Raw genomic sequence first — 17,934 nt, forward strand, 5'->3', positions numbered from 1 at the left:
AAGCCCTCTCTGGCTCATGGTGGATAGTCCCACATGCAGATACACCAGAGGAGACATAGGGGAGGGCAGGACGGGGTGTCCAGGGTGCGTGTCATACCCACTTGCAGAAATCATCATCCCGGAGCTGCGTCTTTCCCTGTGGACTGCTGCGGTAGCTCTGTCTCTCGCTTCTAGGCTGACCAGAAAAGAGAGCTGCCGTCAGAAACGTGGTAAAAACCTGTCTTGGTTTTAAATGTCTGTAATTACAACTGTTGGAAGAGCACAGATGGGTGCAAAAAACATTGTCGTCTTTATTGATGGCTTCCCATTTCCTTGGCCAGCCTCCATGGGGATGGCACAATTTAGGGAAGACAAATATAACGGAGAGGAAAACATTTATATGCCCTTATTGGGAACAGCAAAAAGGTGTTAGATGCCTGAGAGGGCTCCAACAAAAGGCAAGCTGTCTGGAAATTCAGTCCAGGGCATCGCCTGTGTGTCAGCCCTCTGCATCCCTGTGCATGGCCCAGCCCAGATGATGGGGAGGTCCCCCGAGACCTCCACGGACCTCGGCAGTAGACTTCCAATCTTTTGGTCCTAAGCAGCAACGTGCTGGCTCACATCAGCTGAACCTTAAACAAGCCCTCGGTGAAATGCAAGTTTTGCAGAACTCTGGTTTTCCATGGAATTACGTGGCTGTAACGCCGGCGTGAGCCGAGGATGTATCCACTCCTCCAGCCGCATCTTGTCTTCCCATTCCTCTGCTGTAATCGGTATAATTATGTTAAGAGACGCTGATCTGACACAAATCACACCATTAACAAAGGAGCATATCAGAAGACAAATACTTCAACCTGCCAGCTGGCTGGGAAATGCAGCCTGATAAATAGAGATGTAGAGGAAATCGATTTTCTTTTCGATGCACAACATTTTTTTTTCCTCCTTCTCCAGCTGAACGCTCCCACCAGGAGCTGGCCCATACTAGCACAAACACAAAGACATATTTTATTCTGTGTATTGTGATACCCGATGGGCTGGGGAGGAGGTCGCAGCATCCCTGCCAGGCTCAGTGCTTCGCACCCTCTCCTCCCACAGGGGTTTTAAATAAGAGCAGTTGCAGGTGAGGGGGTTTTCTTACTTGACTGCTCAATTTGTTATAGACTCTTTCATATATTTGCTAGAACTTCAGAGACAATTCCAGGACTTATAATGATTTTCTAGTAGTCAGACTACCACTGGAATGTCTCCTTGAGAAAAAAGCTTGTATTTTGCCCCCCAAAAATCCCCATTGACAGCAATTAACCTCTCATCTGCTTTTCCACCCCATTACACTGAAGTGGATGGTGGCAACACAGTGCCTTGGCTTTGATCACTTTTCATCTGCCTTAACAAAATTAATGATTTCCAACTAGCCATAGATCGTTAAAAATTTAAATTTAAGAGTGTTCTTTTTACCTCAATCTTGTGTAGTAAAGTCCTGCCATGTAAAATGAAGAGGAGCAGCAGAAGTGCGTGCTTGGCATTGAAACAAAATCAATGAAAATCACTTATTTCACAGAAGAGCGTTAAAATGAAAGCAATAGTTACTCCCAAGCAGGATGGCACTGCAAAAGTGTCTAAAAGCTGGAAAGCTCAGGAGGCGACTGTATAAATATAAGGGAAGTTATGGGTTTTGTGGATTATTTTGGCAAAAATGTACATGAAAAGTACACGTTTTAAGGGAAAAGGGAAGTTTAATATATTTAAAAAAAAACCAAAACAACCTTTGGGGTAATTTTAGTTGCCTTTAGGTTACATTACAGAGTTTAATTTGCTTTAAACAAGTCATGCACCTCTTGCATTGCAAAGAGCATCCTCAATACCTGCAGGACTGTGGAGGACCGGCTTCCTTATCTCCCTCTTTGGGGACACCCATTTTTCAAGTGTGACAGAAACAGATAAAAGGATTCACTGTAATCTCAGCACCTCGCACACTTTTTTCTCAAGATAATCTGTAATTTCTCTGTTGAGATGGTATCTCCCCTGTAATGGGTCGCAGTGCGGGGGCTGAGGCTGCCGGCACAGAGGCGGCTGGGGGTGCGCACCTGCAGAGATGCTGTTTGCAGAAAGAGGTGGGTTTTGGGGTGAAATGAGGCTGATTTGGGGGAAAATAAAGCCGGTGTGCTCCCCAGTGCTCAGAGAAGGTCAGTGGCTGCAACTCCCTTCTGCAGTGCAGATCTGCAGCCTCTCAGAGGTGGGATGATGGCAGCGCTTTCCCCACCTCTGGGGGCTTTAACCCAGGAGCACAGCCTTCCTGGCAGCCACAGATTTTCCTTTTGATTTCCAGTTTCTTGTCTCCCCACCGTTGGTCTCTGCTCTGTGAAAAAGACCTTCAAAACCCCTTTTTGAAAGCAGAATGTTCTTTCGGCATTAAAACAGAAGTGGGTGAGCAGGGGTGAAGCTTGAGCACTATAAACGCAGCACTTATCCTTTCTTTTCTTCTTTCCTGAGGCACTGAGATACAAAACAGGCTTAATTTGAGCCTTTGAAAAAAAAATATCAAGCATAAGTAATCTAGCACACACACACACAAAAATCTTTCTGTATGTTAATTTTTATGTGCTCTGATTGAAAATGTACACCAGCTCCATCTGTCCTATTCCCCAAGCTCCCTACCACCCTGATAGATTATTTCCCATACTCCAATTAATAAAGTAGGGCAGGCAGTGTTCTTTAATTAAAAAACCCACACATCCAGGCATCCTTTTTATATTTTTTTTTTTTAATCACAAGAGCACAATCCTCCTCAAGACTTTGATGAGATGTGCCTCGCGTTGGAAACTCCCAGCAAGAAAAAAAGAAAAGAGGAAAGCGCTCGATGGGGCAGTGATGGGAGCTGAGCGCATCTTGCTCTATCACCAGGTTGCTTTTCGAGGTCCATGCCCCTCTCCCTTCACCCCCCAGCCCCGACGTTTAACCCCCGTGGGAGCAGCCGGGTTATTTATCCTTCTGATCCACCTTCCTGTTACCTGGGGTGAATTATTTTTTAGTGTTCAGCCGGTCAGTGTTTCTAGTCTGAAGGTGAAAAATTGAAGCAGGTAGTCTGAACAGCTGTGGAGCTTCAAAGCCTGTTTATAAGCATCTCTGCGATTCCAATCACCTTTTTTTCCACCTGTTTTCTGTCTCCTTTTCCTTTTTGCCTGTGTGTGTGACATCCTTGTGGCAATGAGAAGGCACCGCCATTGCCCGGCTCATCCCAGCCCTTGTGTTTGCTTTGTTTTTGCCTCCCTCCCACTCCCGGCCAGCCTTATATTCTGCCGTGTCCTTCAGAGACCCTAAAAGCCCCATTTTTCAGGGTGCTCATCGCATGGCAGGATGGGTGCAGCTCCATCCCGGCTGTGGTCTGGCATTTAGGGATGTGCTCCGTGACTGTGAGCCTGGTGGGATGCCTCCCATGGTTAAAACTGAGCAGCACATGTGGGTTACCAGGACAAGAAATTTTAATTATCTTTCTTAATCAGCATGATTTCATAACAGCATTTTGAAATCTTCACCTGAAAGCCTGCAAATGCCTTTGAGTTGCCGCCAACCAAATGAAATGCCATGCTACCCTTCCCAAACTCTTTCTGATTCATTTTGGAAAGCTGCAGCTGCATGCTTCTCTTCCTTGCTGCCTGCCCGTGCTCCTGCCTGCCTGCAGTCTGCCTGCGCTCCTGCCCATGCTCCTGCCTGCATTCCTCCTTGGTGGGAGCTATGCCAGGACCTTGTTCCCTCTTGGCTTGGACCCTAGCTTGGCTTTCCTGACGCCGCCGTGACCCATCTACATCTCTTCCCCTTTTGCACTGCGTGTTTGCCGAAACATTGTGCGTGGTAGGCGCTGCCCATGGGGTGCCCACACGGGCAGGATGTCACCCAGCGCTTTGGGGAGGCAGGCGACACGCAGCTCCCTGTATTTTCCAGCTGGGTCCTGCTGCGTGGCAGTGAGCGGCGGTGCTGCAGCCACCAGCTGCTGACAGCAGGATTTGTCCGCCTGCAGCCCAGGTGGTGCAGGGTTCAGCTCAGCACCCCGGCTCACCGTGATCTGCACCCAGACGCTGGCGCTTGCAGCTGCCCTGCCTAAAACCTTGGTTTTTGGTTCCTTTGGTGCCACTGAAGTGCCGGGCTCTCCCCGCGCTGGCAGTTGACAGAGCTCTGCGCTGCAGCGGCTGCTTTCCTGAGCCTGCTGGAAATGACTGATACATATTTTGAGCTACTTTGGATCGCTTATGTCTCTGCTCAGCAAAGCCAGACACACGCCCCTGCTCTCTCCCCCAGCCCCTCCAGTTTGCCCGTGCCAACATGTGCAGTTTGCTCCCCTTCCTTGCCCCTTCCTTGCCCCGGTGCTGTGACCCCGTCCTCCCTACTGGCTCTCCCCACGGCTGCCGGCTTCAGTGTGATGAGCCGCTTCATTCTTTTGCCCATCATGCAAATCCTGCCCCTAGCCCCGTCCCTGCTGCTTTTGCCCAGGAAATTTATTTCATTTTGATACCGCTCGTCACTTTGGAGTCAGCGGCGAACACCAGCCTCTCCTTAGGGATCTCTTTTTCTCCCATTTTCCTCTGTTGCTGCAAAACTGACACAGTTTCCCCGTTTGCTTTTCATCTGCTTTAACCTCAGATATTTTTTTTCCTCCTCTGGTGCCGGCGTGACCATGCAGCACAACCACTGCTGCTTTGGCACCTGCTGTAAATGCTGCAGTTCGGCCGCATGGACCTTGAGCTGCTGAGGAGTGCAGTGTAGCTCGAGGGATGCTCGTGGGCTCAAGCCCATCCCAAAACAGGTCCCTGGTGCGCGGTGGAGAGCCCAGCCCGCCCGCCCAGCTCACTGGGCAGTTATTTAGCTACTGAAAGCATCTCTGTGTCAAGGGGCCTTGGGACCGGAGGAATTTTAAGCTGCTAGGGACAGTGTCATCCTGGGTTTTGCTTTTGTTTGTGACTGAGAAAGAAACCAAGCTGCAGCACTCATGGCTCTCTTTTTCTTTCTCTCTCTCCTTTTTTTTTTTTTTTTTTTTTATTCTTTTAACTTGCGCTGTAGCCCCTAGACGGATAACATCACTGGAAAAAGCCTACGCTGCCTTGAATGGTACGTAGCTCAGTTGATGCATCGTAGATGGTAGCAGACAAGAAATGCACTTGTGTTTTAATATGGGAATGAAAATGTCTTAAACCCCCAAATTTCAGGTATTGTTTTTTCCTCTCTGCTCTGTTTCCCTGTGATACTGAGAACTGAATGATGCAGGATGTGTTTAACAGTATTTTATTGTTATTAATCCTCTCTGCATTTCTAAGCACCGTTGCTGCAGTCCCTGGGCATCGGTGCCGGTTCCGCTCCAGACAAACCAACCTGCCGCGTTATCCTCAGCTCATCCATGTGTCCGAGCAATTCATTTGTTCAAAAATCCGCTTGCCATTCACAAGAAATGCTCACACAGACGGGGTCTGGGGTTTTCTTGCTTTGCTTTAACGCATACTCCGCGCCAGGATCGGTGTGCAGTCACGTAGGCTCCAGGATTTAACATATATACTAACGTACAGGAGTAAAGAAGAACTCGCCTGGCTGTGTCTGTGCTAGGGCACGGTGTGTCTCCGGCAGATCCAGCCTTAGTTCCATCCGCTGGGATTCTGGCCATGTGTCTAGATGTTAATTGCCTGCTCCCACAAGTTTATAGCTCCGCTTTGAAAACATGCATATGCTGAGCTAAGTCTAACTGTACTTCACCCTGAGTTGCTGTGGAACAGCCTCAGCGAAGTCAGAGGGTTGGTTCCAGATTTTCACGGGGGTGTAACTGAATTGCACCCATTGAAGCTGGAAGCAGGGAAGGGGTATGGATTTATCCTCTGCAGATTCAGGGCCAGACCCTGGCCGCTGTAAGCAGCCCACCCTGGCTGGGTGATTCTTTGGCACTGGATCACCTGCAGGAGGGACCTCAGCCCCTTTCCCAGTGGGATGTGTTGGGCAGTGGCTGTTTTCCTGATGGAATGGGCTTCACGCCGGGGGTCCGGCTAACGGGAGGTTGTCCCTCTGAGCACGGCGGATGGGTGGAGGACGTGCATTGCCTGGCGCAGCACCCCGGGGTGCTGGCAGCAGCACGGGGAGCTGGAAGGCTGCACCGGGGACCCTGTCCAGCTGTGCCACAGCTTCACCGCCAAGATCAGGGCTCTGCACGTGCCGTCACAGACACAGACAGAGCCCATCTTTATCCGTGGGATACCTTGGATTTGGGTTTGTGGTGGTTTTTTGAAGTCAGTAGAACAGGCGGTGTTCTGGATCCTGTTGTCCCACAGCAGGCACCTAAACCCCATTTTTAATAACTTGTAAATTTGGTGTTTCTGAAAGAAATGCCGAGCTCTGACGAGTCCTATTGGAAAAGAGCAAATGGTGCTTTAAAAATGTGACCACTTGTACGTAAGTGCCTGTGGAGTGCAGGGGTCCTTGCTTCAGGCAAGTAGGACTGGGAAGAAAGTAAGTCAATCAATGGGCTACTTTTTTTAATTTGGAAAAAAAAAAAAAAGATAACACAGAGCTGAAGCCAGCAGCATGCATAAACCTGCTTTATGGGAAGAACTTAGCACATCCCAGGGGTGCCAGTGGCTTCCTTGAGTTGATTATTTCCGAAACCGAAATGGATAAAGTCAAAGGTAGCTGGAGAACTTTCTCGCCCGGAGCTGGCTAGGGATGGAGGAGCAAGTCCCTGGGAAGCGGCACCACCAGCCGGAGCCTCCTCTCTGGCTTCTCTGTTATGCATGCTCAGTTCCAGGTTTTTCATGTCATTTATTTGTGTCCTTGGATAGGAATTTGGGAGTCCTGCCCACCACAAGGTGGAAAAAACCCCCCTTGGGATCTTGTTTCTTGCACTCGGGTTGCTCGGGGCATGAGCGGAAAGGAAAGAGCTGCTGCATTTTTCAGTCCCAGAGAATTAAATGAGTGAGAACACTGAAATTTGGTGTTTCTTTGTCTGCTACCATCTACACATCCATACGGGTGTGATATACAGCCCAGAAACTGAGCATCAATGACAAGGAAGTCACAGAGGGAGCCCACAGGGTTTGCTCCCGCTGGCCTGCCGCAGCCTCGGGAACAGCACTGCAAGGCAAGGTCTTGGGTCTTGAAAGCAGAGCTCCTTGGCAACAGTTACTTGATTTTCTTCTATTTTATGTATTTTTTGCTCCCTCCCGTTCAGGCTGCTTTGTTGCCATTTCTGGATTGGAAGCATGACTTGGCCCTGAGGTTCCTTCGCAGAAGCTTCTCCCCCTTTTTTTTTTTTTTCCCCTAGTTATATCAAGACAAAACTATTGTTTTCCAGGTGGAGAAGAGGCTTTTTTGAGGCCGGACCCTGCAGTAGCAGGGTGCTGAGATGTAAGGGTGCCAGCTTCTCTCCAGGCTCCTCAGCAGCAGGGTGGCCAAGGCGTGTGATTTCTGCTGGGGGTGCCTGGCACTGGGCTCTGGGGTCCTGTGCAGGGAGGCAGGGACTCGCATCAGGTTTTCAGCTTGCATTTAAAACAAAATTGCAAGCCATGTGTTTGCTTAAATCAAAATCAAAATCAGGGGATGGCCAAAATAATCAAAATCATAATCATGGGATTGCTCAAAATCAAATTAAATAGCTGCAGACCAGGGGCAGGGGATGCTCAGATCCCTCGTGCCAAGGTTTGCAGGGCTCACCTTGATGCTGTAAATAACCAGCCTGGATTTCCACCCCATGGCGTGCCCACCTGAGTGAAAATGCCTGCCTTGGGTGCCGTGAGGCTCATGGTGGTGGTGCCTCCTCGCTGGGAGGAGAGCCCCCGAGCCAGCCCCGTGCTGCACACCCCAGCTGGCGTGGGGCTGGAGGGGTGACCCTGGCAAGAGGTGGGTAAGGTTCGTTCAGCTGGTGCTTTATACCTGCGGGGTGAAAAAGCATCAAAGGAGGCTGGTGCTGACTCCAGTCGTTTTTCCTGGAGCCCCCAGAGGATGCTGAATAGCTGGGGGGAAAATCTACTGACATAGGCACGTCGCTTGAAATGAGAGAATGGAGGAGAAACTGTCTGGCACGATGAGGACAATTAAAAAAGCTAGTAAAGCCAAGCTGATTATATGGCATATTATAAAACAATACTGTACTTAGGAGCCCAGCTATAAAAGTGCTATCTCATTCCTTGATATCACTTGTGGGAGCATTCGTGGCACTGAGGGCCTGAGTCTCCATCGCTTTGCATATTTTGCAGTCATTTACAGCACCGCAAAGTGAATGTAAAATGCTCTCAGCCGTGGCAGCGCGTGGCAAATGCAGATTTGGCAGCATTTTATAGCTACTTTGCACGGCTCTAAAAGGCAATGCAAGGTGCCAGAGCAAAGCAGCCACCTCTGAGGTGTCCCCCTGCCGCGCTGGGGCAGAGAGACAGAGGCACGGTCATGCGTTGTGACAGTGGGACGGGTTTTGCAGGGGCTCAGAAAGAAACAGGGTATGTTATTCCCCTTCCTTTTTTTTTTTTTTTTTTTTGCTTTGCAGATGAGGATGATGCCAACAGGCTCGGAGAAAAGGTGATTCTCCGAGAGCAAGTGAAAGAGCTTTTCAATGAAAAATACGGTGAGTCTCCCATCTGCACGCATCACTGAGCGAGTTTGTTTATGCTGACAGCAGCCATAGTTAAAATTAATTCAACTGAAGGCCTCTATTTATAGGCCGAGCGCACAGCAGCCTGCTGCAGCGCAGGTTTCGTCCCACTGCTTCACCTTACAGCCCGTCCCCAGGGACGTTCCCATGTCTCGCTCGCGGCAGGTGGGACCGTGACCTTCTTGTTGACAGCTCATCCTTGGCGAGGGGAGGGAGGATGGAAAAATGCAGCTGAGGAGCAGGATTTGTTCAGTCTGGTGTCAGCCTTTGATGCATTTTTGTCCCGAGCCGGTATGAGCCGTGGCGTGCGCGCTGAGCGTGCCTGCCCTGTGCCAGCCTGCTGGCTGCCAGCCCCTGCCTGCTCCACCTGCCGGGCTGGCAGCAAGGCTGGAGCCGCAGCCCGATGTGGGGCAAAGCTGGGGAAAAGCGTGATGGAGCTGCGGTGGAGAAGGAGGTCAGGAAATTGAAGATCTGAAATTTGCAGGCTCCTTGCGCTGCCTGGCGAGCCCATCCTTCCACCCGTCGCTGGGAAGAGGTGCAGCGGGGGTAGCAGCTGGGTGGGGGGAGCGCAGGAGGCAGCCGCAGGATGCACAGCCCTGGGCAGTGTCACCGGCTCAGCCCCGTGGGTACGGGCTGCCGCTGCTCCTGCTCACAGCTGTCCTCTTGCCGCAGTTGGGGCACAGCTTGCGTAAATGCTGGGCGGTTATTTCTCAATGTGTGACTCCCCAGGGCTGTGCAGCCAGGCCACGGCAGCTCAGTGCTACCCCACCGTGTCAGTGCCGTGTCTTGCCTCCCTCCCCAAAATAATTGTCTGGAGGAGAAGGAAAATAGACAAAAGGATAGCAAAGCAGTGGGGAATGTCACCCCCCTCCTTTCTCTGATCCACCAAGGCTGCTCGCCCTTCCCACAGACCCTGTTCATTTTGGGATGCTGCTCACAGGCTGTGTGCTGCTTTGGGGGTGGATTTGCCCCATTGGAGGTGCCAGCGTGTGGGCACAGGTCCCCGGGGAGGCTGGTGCCCGTGCTCTGAGCATCCCCATCCAGCTCAGCAGCCCTCACCCCACGTGGGGGCTGAGCCCACAGCAGATCCCTGCGTTCCCATGGTCCTGGCACTGTTTATGGAGCACAAGATGCCAGGTGGGCTCCGGGGACGAGCTCCCTGCAAGGAAAGCCCAAAATGTGGCTGAGGGGCAGCTCACACCTTCAGGTTTGGGGGCTGCAGAGATGCGAGGTGAGAGCAGGCTTTTACAGTTAGGACCAGCCCAGGAGGGAGAGGTGTTCACTGCTCCCCCCAGTGCAGGAACTAAAGGGGTACCCAGAGAGGTGGGCAGTAGGTTTAAGTCACACAGGAGGAAGTACTTCTAATGCAGCAAGGAATTAAATTGTGTTATTTCACTGCCATAGGGTATTGTGCAGGCCAAAGGGATAAAGTGATTCAAAAACTGGGCAGGAGCGGTGGGATGTGATGATGAGCGATGGATGTGATCTCCACCCCAGTGACCCCCAAACCTGCTGACAGCCAGAGGCAAGAGGAGATGGGCAAATCTCTTCCATTTGCCCTCTCTCCTGGGCTGGCCCCCATGCTGCTGCTGCTGGCCCAGCCACGGGCTAGTGCAAGTGTGGCCATGGGTGTGCTCTGCACGGAGGAGAGGTGGGTGCACAAGTGCTGGTGCTGTAAAACTGTCCTGACCTGAGGCTTCTGGCAGGATCCCAAGTGGAGACTAACAGAGCAGGCAATAAATAGGGCAGACAGATGTGAAACGTCTGGGTGGTACGTGGCTGCAGCAAAGGTCAGGCATCACAGCAGCCGTGACTTCCCCAGGTCCTCCCAGGGCTCTTGGTCCTATGGTTGGTTGGATCCGGAGCCTTCTGGGGTAAAGCTGGTGCATTGTCCTCTGCTCTGCCATTACAGGAGAGGCTCTGGGCTTGAACCGGCCCGTCATGGTGCCCTATAAACTCATCAGGGACAGTCCCGACGCTGTGGAGGTTACTGGGTTGCCGGACGATATCCCTTTCAGAAACCCCAATACCTATGACATCCATCGGCTGGAGAAGATCCTGAAGGCTCGTGAGAGCATCCGGATGGTGATTATAAACCAGCTCCAGTAAGTTCCCCCAGCTCTGTGGCCGGGGAAGGTTTCTGTTCGCTAAGCATTGCCCTTGCTTCTCCAGCCACGAGTGGGGTAAGTCACTGAGGGGCCACCAGAGCTCCGTCCCCAGCACCCACCATCTATTTATATATTATATATAAAGCATTCGCGGGGCCGGTTTATCCCCTTTTTCTTGCACAGTTTGGGATGATGATGCTGGGAAGGGGCACGACATGGAGGCAGTGGGATGGCTCAGAGACCCAGCTGAGTTGTTTTGGGTTTATTCCCACCGAGGAGGCTCCGTGTCCCATCTCCATGCAGCAGGGTGTTGGAGGAGGAAGCTCGGGGTCAGGATCTGGGCTGTGTCCCAGGACAGGCAGGCACGTGGGGGAGAAACAACAGCACCCGCCTGCTCTCACCCCCTTGTCTCTTACACAGGCCGTTCACCGAAATCTGCACTGAGGCCAAACAAACAGGTAAGGGGAGGGCTAAGAAATCACCGTGACTTTCCCTGCCCTGTGGCGGAGAGAACATACAGGCGAAATGGATGGGGGTTGTGGGGAGGTGTCTGCACCTCCCACGTGCCCAGGGGAGGCTGGGGAGAAGATCCTACCTGGAAAAAGAAGAGTCAGGCTCAGCGCCTGCTCAGGAGCAAACCATCCTCACAGATGATTCCCCTTCTGTGAGCTGCGGAGAGACCAGGCTGTCAGACTCAAACTTTCACCATATTCTGGAGAATATGATTATCCCTTTCCCATTAGCAATTTACTCACCATGAGCAATTTATTCACTGGTTAAAGCCCTTAATTTGAGCCATCATCTAGCAGTTGAGCTTCTAAGGAAACAAGGTTTCTGTGATCGCTGTGAATGCGTTTCTCTCTCTGTCCCATCCTCCCCAATAAATCTCAGGCAATTTTAATCAAATGTGTCAGAATTAGCAGCCCCAGAGATAATTAGGATCCTATTAGTTTTATGAAAATGGGTGGCTAGGTGGAGAAGGGACATGTGGCAAGCAGGAGCATGCCTGCAATGTGATGTAAAAAGAGACGCATGAGAAACTTGATATATGCAGATAAATATGGGTATATCATACCTGCAGATATATATGGGCATATCATCATCACAGCTGGCACCTTCACAGCCCCAAAGCACCCAGCACGGACACAAGTCTGTGGGATATCAGGCTCTGTAAGTGCTGGAGCTTGGGATTCACTTATTTTTGGGATTTTCTTTGCCAGTGCCTGAGGAAAGCTGGCAGCTCCGTGCCAGGTCGTGGAGGCCAAGCCTGCATCACCAACAGTGGCACAGCAGATGGCCGCGGGGGGATGCTCAGCGGGAGGCGAGGTCGGAGCGGCGGGAGGGTCCCTACATTTAGGGACCACTCGCAGGGCTCGGACACCTCATGCCTTCCCTCTCCCCCTGCAGAGAAAGACACCAGCGTTCCCAAACGGAAGCGGAAGAGGATCTCCGAAGGGAACTCAGTATCTTCCTCTTCCTCATCTTCTTCTTCCTCCTCTTCCAATATGGAGTCTACATCATCAACAAATCAGATCTCACTTGTGGTAAAGCCTTCCAAATATTAGGGGGGTTACTGCCTACCTATCTCTCTGCTTCAGGATGCTGCTCTCTGCTCTCCTCGATCCGCCACCACCTCCCTCCACCTGACAAACACTGTAAAGTGTGATGTAAAATGGCACGAGCAGGTTTGGCGAAGGAGGGGACGCACCTCTGGGGCTGCCTTTTTCTGCCGGGTTTGTCTGGGGGAGGTCAGCGGAGCAAAGCACCCACGCCCCTTGGGGCTCTCCTGCATCAGTCCTGCCGAGGGCCACGGGGGGATGCTCGGCACTAGCGGGAGCCGCACATGGGACAGGCTCGAGCGAATCCCCGACCCCACCGGGTTAGCACAGCGGTGCTGGTGGCCTGGCCTCAGCCCCGTGGCACCGCTCGACAGGAGCCGGTGGGTCCCCCGTGGTCTGAGCTGTGCCAGGTCGTGCCTCCGGCCCCGTCCTGGGCGCCGCACAGAGCTCCAGCGTGCAGCGCGACTGTGAAAATAGGAAACGAAATCAGGGCGATGCATCCCACTGGTCTCCCTCAGGGCTTGGCTTCGGCTGTGGATGATATCAGTTGCTTTAAAAAAATAATAATAAAAAAGAAAAGCTCACGAGAAACATCAACTTAAAAGGTGTTTTTGTTGTCAGGTTTGCTGGTGGTGTTTTGGTTTGGGGTTGGTTCTTTTCTCTTATTTGGAAGTGGGAGCAACAGCCCATGTTGGAACATGTCAGAGATGTGATGTGTGCGTGGTTTTGTGTTGTGTCCTAACAGAGACTTTTGCCTTCTTTTTCTCTCCCTCTCTTTCAGCAATGGCCCATGAACATGTACATGTTAGACTATGGTGGTCTAAACGTCCAGATCCCAGGACCTATTAACTATTAGACCTCAATACCGAATAAGAACCTCAAATGAAAGACTAAATAAATAAATAAATGTAATTTATGTAAAAAGTGTATATTCCAATATGTATCAATGCCTTTTAGTTTTTCCAATGATTTTTACACTATATTCCTGCCATTAAGGCCTTTTTAAATAAAGATAAAAAGTGTTGCCTTGCTCTTAAAAGTACTTATTTTATTACATATATTATTGATAAATAGCATTTACAGGTAAGAGTAAGTGCAGGAGGGCACCCCCAGACAGACCTTGTCGTGCTTTGGCTGCTCAATAAAATCCTTAATGTCACCAGTGCTTGAAACCAAGAGGTCTGAAACGTTTTAATGCTTTGTTTAATTTAGATCAAAGGTGTAAAAATTTACATAGAGAGCTGCAGGAGGAGCGGGACCAAACTGCAGCGGTGACGGACAAGGGAGCCAGCCCTTAGGAGCACCAGAGACCTGCGCCCGCGAGTCCTGTTGGCTCTGGAGCAGAAGTGGGTTTGGATTAAGTGGGGAGGAGATTCCAGCCCCCCCAAGGAGTGGGGTCCCCACAAGGCCTCTCGTGGCTGGCCTCCTGCCACCCCAGACTTGGAAAGGCCCAGAAGCAAGTTCGATTGCATGCATTTAACTGGCTTCTGAACCAGGAAAAGATTTTCATCTGGTGAAGTTCTTCACTATTTATGATTTTCTAAGAGGTTTTGATGCCTTACTGGGGGAGAAGCTCCCACAGTAAGTACAGGCTGATCCCACTGATGCTCCACAGGTTCCATAACGCTGGACCAAGAGCTGCGAGTGGCATTGCTGAGAGCATCCAGGGGTGTCCCTGGGCTCCTCCGCGTGCCCTGAGCCGCTTCACCCTGTCTAAGAAGCAACCCATTAAATTGAGGGATATTTGAAATTCCTGCAATTTTACTTCCATTCCTGGAGTTTGGCAGCAGAAGCTAATGGCACCAACCCCTGTAACTGACTACCGCACGTATTTAACTTGTGCGTTGTCTTTGCTGAGAGCCGTGCATGGGCCAGACGGCACGAGGGTGGCATGAGAAGCCAACAAGAAGAAACATCCCATGTAGGTAAACGCAGCCCAGCATGAGCCACCGGTGAAGCGAGGTGCCCTGGGGCTTGTAGCCTTGGTGTCAGCCCAAGCAGCAAGGTGGGGCGTCACCACTGGTGGCCATTGCTGGGCAGGATGGGTCACAGCCTCCTCTCTGAGCAAACTGGTCCCCGAAGCAGCGGCCGTGGTCTGCGGGAGGGGGCACGGGAGCGGGCACAGGACCCAGGTCGCTGGTAGCAGCTTCTCTGAGTGCAATGTGCTGCTTTACTTGTTTTACAGGTTTTTGATCTGCTCGAGTCCTTGTCTTTTCAGGCAGTGGGAGGGTGTTGATGGTGGGTAGAAGCTTTTCCAGGCAGCTGCAGTTGCTCCGGACTTGCATTTGCTGCAGAGTTGGATACAAATGATCACATGAGATAATAAAAGCCCAAACAAATGTAGGAGACTGCACAAAGGCGGCAGCCAAAAGAAGGGCAAAGATCTGTATCAGTGACCCCAATTAGAAATAGAGTTTGACATCTGAGCGGTTGGCATCAAAATCTGAAGTCTTTCATGTTTCTGCCTGATGCTCAAACCTGTGGCGTCTCCAATTAGGAAACAAAGAAACACGATTCAGAGGTAAAAATATGATTTTCTCTTCCCAGATGTCTGAAAGGGGCTTATTCACAGATCAAACCCCACCGAGTAGGTGTCTCCTAAGAGAGAGACTCATTATATTTTGACTTTTCTTTTCTCTTGCCATTAAAAAAATAAAGGTCTGATGCTGTAGCCCCGAAGGCGGCAGCACAGCTCGGTAATGAGTGGAGACGTTTGGGGCTGCCCCAGGTCTGTTGCTGGTCCCGGCATCCCACGGACAGGCCAGCGGCATTGGGGATGCTGCGGCGGGATGCAGGTCTGCAGCACTGCGCCCTGCGCGGGCACTAATTGCTGCTGTGGGAAGGCAGGGGTGAGCACAGGCAGCCGAGTTAAATTAGGGCATGGGAGCTACGCCGGGGACTAATGATGTAGTTCAGAAAGCTGAATGCAGCCATAAAGGCTGTAAGTGGGTAGGGGGGGAGGGAAGCTGAGCAAGGAAGCAGCGTAGGGCTGTTTCCCCGCTCTGCATCTTCCCTCTCTGCCAGCCAGCATCCCCGGCTCGCAGCCTGGATGGCAGGATGTGGCACGGGAAGGCTTGCTGTGCCGGTTTGGCATGGGCTGAGTCAAAGCTTGTGTTTTCTTCCCAAAGTTTCTCAACGGAGCTCTGCGTGCCCCCGTGGCCCTTCGTGCCCTGCCCTCAGCTGGGAAGCTCCACGGCTGCCTGGCAGCTCCAGTATCCCCAGGCTGGATTTTGAGGCTGCTGGGTTCTGGTAACAGATATATCTTTGGGAGCAAATGGCAGTAATTCCCGTTGGAATTTCAGGGCCACAGCATCCACTTTTAAGTTTCTGTGGCCAGAGTGGAAAACTGCTGTGCTTGGCGCCTGTGTTTGCTTTGACCCAGGAGCGCTGACCCTTCCCACTTTGGAAAAATGACAGGTATCACTTTATTAGTGTTTTCCCTCAGTTGTAATTCTCGCAGCTTCCATAATCTTGATCCTGCAGTCACAGGGTATTTTTATACCCGCGTTTTGTGTATAACATGATTATATGCTGAACAGGATCTGCTCCATTGCAATTAGGCAAGTGAAGATTCAGATCTTAACACTTGAGCCACGTTTCTCATTTATTACTTTTCAAAGACTTTGTTGGGGCGGGTGTGTGTGTGTTCTTGTTTATGTGTTTACAAATCCAATAACAATCCTCATTAAGAGTTGCAAAACATGAAGCCATTTTGATCCCAGGCAGATGGCAGCTAAATGAAGTTTAATTAAAGAATGAAAGCTTTGATTCAAATCATTTTTAAAAAATATAGTGCACTGAGATGCTAGAGAATGGCATAAACAGCATCTGTGCTTTTATTCAGAAGCCTGAATGCATTGGCGAGGAAGCACTTTGCAAGCCCTTTCGGAGCAATTGTGAGCCGCGGGCTGCAGCTCGCCGGGCCGGCACGGCTGGCTGCGTGCGGAACCCCCCTTCCCCTGATGCTGCGGCAAGGCTGGGAAATGAATAATGCAGCCAAGTGGGAGCTCTGGCCTCCTTCTTGGGGTGTTTTATTTAATTTTTATTTTTGAAGAGTTCAGCTGATGCCAAAGCAAGACTTGATTTGAGATACAATCAAGTTTTGGGCTGTTTCCCCGCAGTAACTATCCCCTTCCAGCAGCGTGCAAGCAGTATGGCTAGCACATACGTTACGTGTGGTCCTTTGTAGCCTATACAGCTTATAGCCTGTTGCTTATCAAAAGCTAAAGCTGACAAAACAGAGGCTGAGGTGTCGCAGGAGGCTCCATTCAGGTGGTGCTGAGGCTTGGCTGCTCCAGGATGGCTCTGGCCGGGGCTCAGCACTGTCCTGCGGGTCCAGCCCCATGTGCCCACCCTGCTGTAGGGAGGTTTAAAGCCTCCCGTGTGCCAGCCTGCGGGGTGGTGCAATGGGGAGGGCAGCCCGGCGGATGCTTTTGCACACCAAAACTTGCTGTGCTCTCAGCAAGAGGCAGGCGCAGGTCTCTGTGCCGGCTCTCTCCAGCAAGCGTACACCGAGCCTTTCCAGGGGTGGCAGCCACCTAACAGCACGGCGACTTCGATTTATATCACGTGCCTGCGAGTTGTGTGACCTTCAGCCATGGCTTTCCTTCCCCCACGTAACTTGTGTGTGTGTATATATATATATATATATATTTGTGTATATAAATGTATCTATCTCTATATGTATACATTTATATTTTTTCCCACTTGTATATAACGTATAACTTGTGCCTTGCCATTTCTTGGATTATTTTCCCCAGTTAACGGCTCAAACACTGTTCATTTTAAACTGCTAACCCTATTGATTAGGATTACCTAATCCAGAGAAAGAAATCCTGCCGATGTGCCACTGGATGGGTGAGCTGGTGGGCAGCGGCGATGCTGGAGGCTCCAGGGTCAAGCACGGGGAGGGAGCCGCAGTGCTGTAATTCATGAAGAGAAGACGCTGCCAGCGGAGTATCTGAGTCTGTTGTTCAATGAAGGTGTTCAATAGCCGTCTCAGCCTCAGATTAACGGGTCTGTGGGGTATAAAGGCAGATTGATGTAGCTGAACTGAACTGGTGCAGTCTCATGCGAAGATTAACGTGTTTGCATGAGTGGGGTTTTTTGAGGGGTGATGTTTAAGTGGAATGAATCTCTGGAAGCCATCATTATTTACTCATATTTTCCCTGATAAAATGGGCACTCCTAGAAGGGACAGGCTGAATCTCCAGCAAGACCATTCGTCTTACTGAAGTGGCTTCATAGTCCTTACGGCAGGGGCTGGGATTTCATCGCTGCCTGCACAATTTGGGGACGTAGGGCTGTGGCACACCCACTGCCATCGGCAAGCTCGGGGAGCCAGCAGTTCCGCTGCTTCACCCTGCTCCGCAGTGGCAACTGGTGGCAGAGAAGACTGATGGACATCTCCCCTGGAACAGCTGTGTGGTCACAGGAGGGTAACGAGGCTCCTCGTTAACCTGCACATTAGTGCTTCCCATAAAAGGGTCGGGGCAGGAGCTTTTTAAGGGAAATGGGAGGAGGGGGAAGGTGCTGGGAATGGTTCATCGAGGCTCGGGGAGGCTCAGTGCCAGAGGATGCTGTGGAGAGTTTCTGTGGTCTCAAGGGGAGGCTGGAGAAGTAACTTGGAAGCAAGACCTGCTGAAGGCTACCAAGCTGTCAAACCTCATTGGGTTGA

The 17,934-nt window shown here is 51.1% G+C and overlaps 1 protein-coding gene across 10 annotated transcripts in view; it reads left to right on the top strand.

The window, feature by feature from the left end:
- The window catches only part of GTF2IRD1 (GTF2I repeat domain containing 1), a 67,630-nt gene extending 54,334 nt beyond the window's left edge, over positions 1–13,296 (top strand). For 4 of the 10 annotated variants that reach the window (XM_056361910.1, XM_056361942.1, XM_056361918.1 and 1 more), the window contains 6 exons: positions 5,032–5,079; positions 8,486–8,563; positions 10,503–10,695; positions 11,119–11,156; positions 11,919–12,024; positions 12,106–13,296. In XM_056361910.1, coding sequence (XP_056217885.1) covers positions 5,032–5,079; positions 8,486–8,563; positions 10,503–10,695; positions 11,119–11,156; positions 11,919–12,024; positions 12,106–12,364 — 722 coding nt within the window. In that variant the 3' untranslated portion in view covers positions 12,365–13,296. Of the gene's footprint in view, positions 1–2,751; positions 2,881–5,031; positions 5,080–8,485; positions 8,565–10,502; positions 10,696–11,118; positions 11,157–11,918; positions 12,025–12,105 lie in introns of those variants that run through there. The other 6 variants (XM_056361975.1, XM_056361960.1, XM_056361934.1 and 3 more) reach the window with 5 other exon arrangements.
- The last annotated feature ends 4,638 nt before the right edge of the window (positions 13,297–17,934 follow it).

This window comes from Falco biarmicus, chromosome 1 (assembly GCF_023638135.1).
Source record: "Falco biarmicus isolate bFalBia1 chromosome 1, bFalBia1.pri, whole genome shotgun sequence".
Classification (NCBI taxonomy): Eukaryota; Metazoa; Chordata; class Aves; order Falconiformes; family Falconidae; genus Falco; species Falco biarmicus.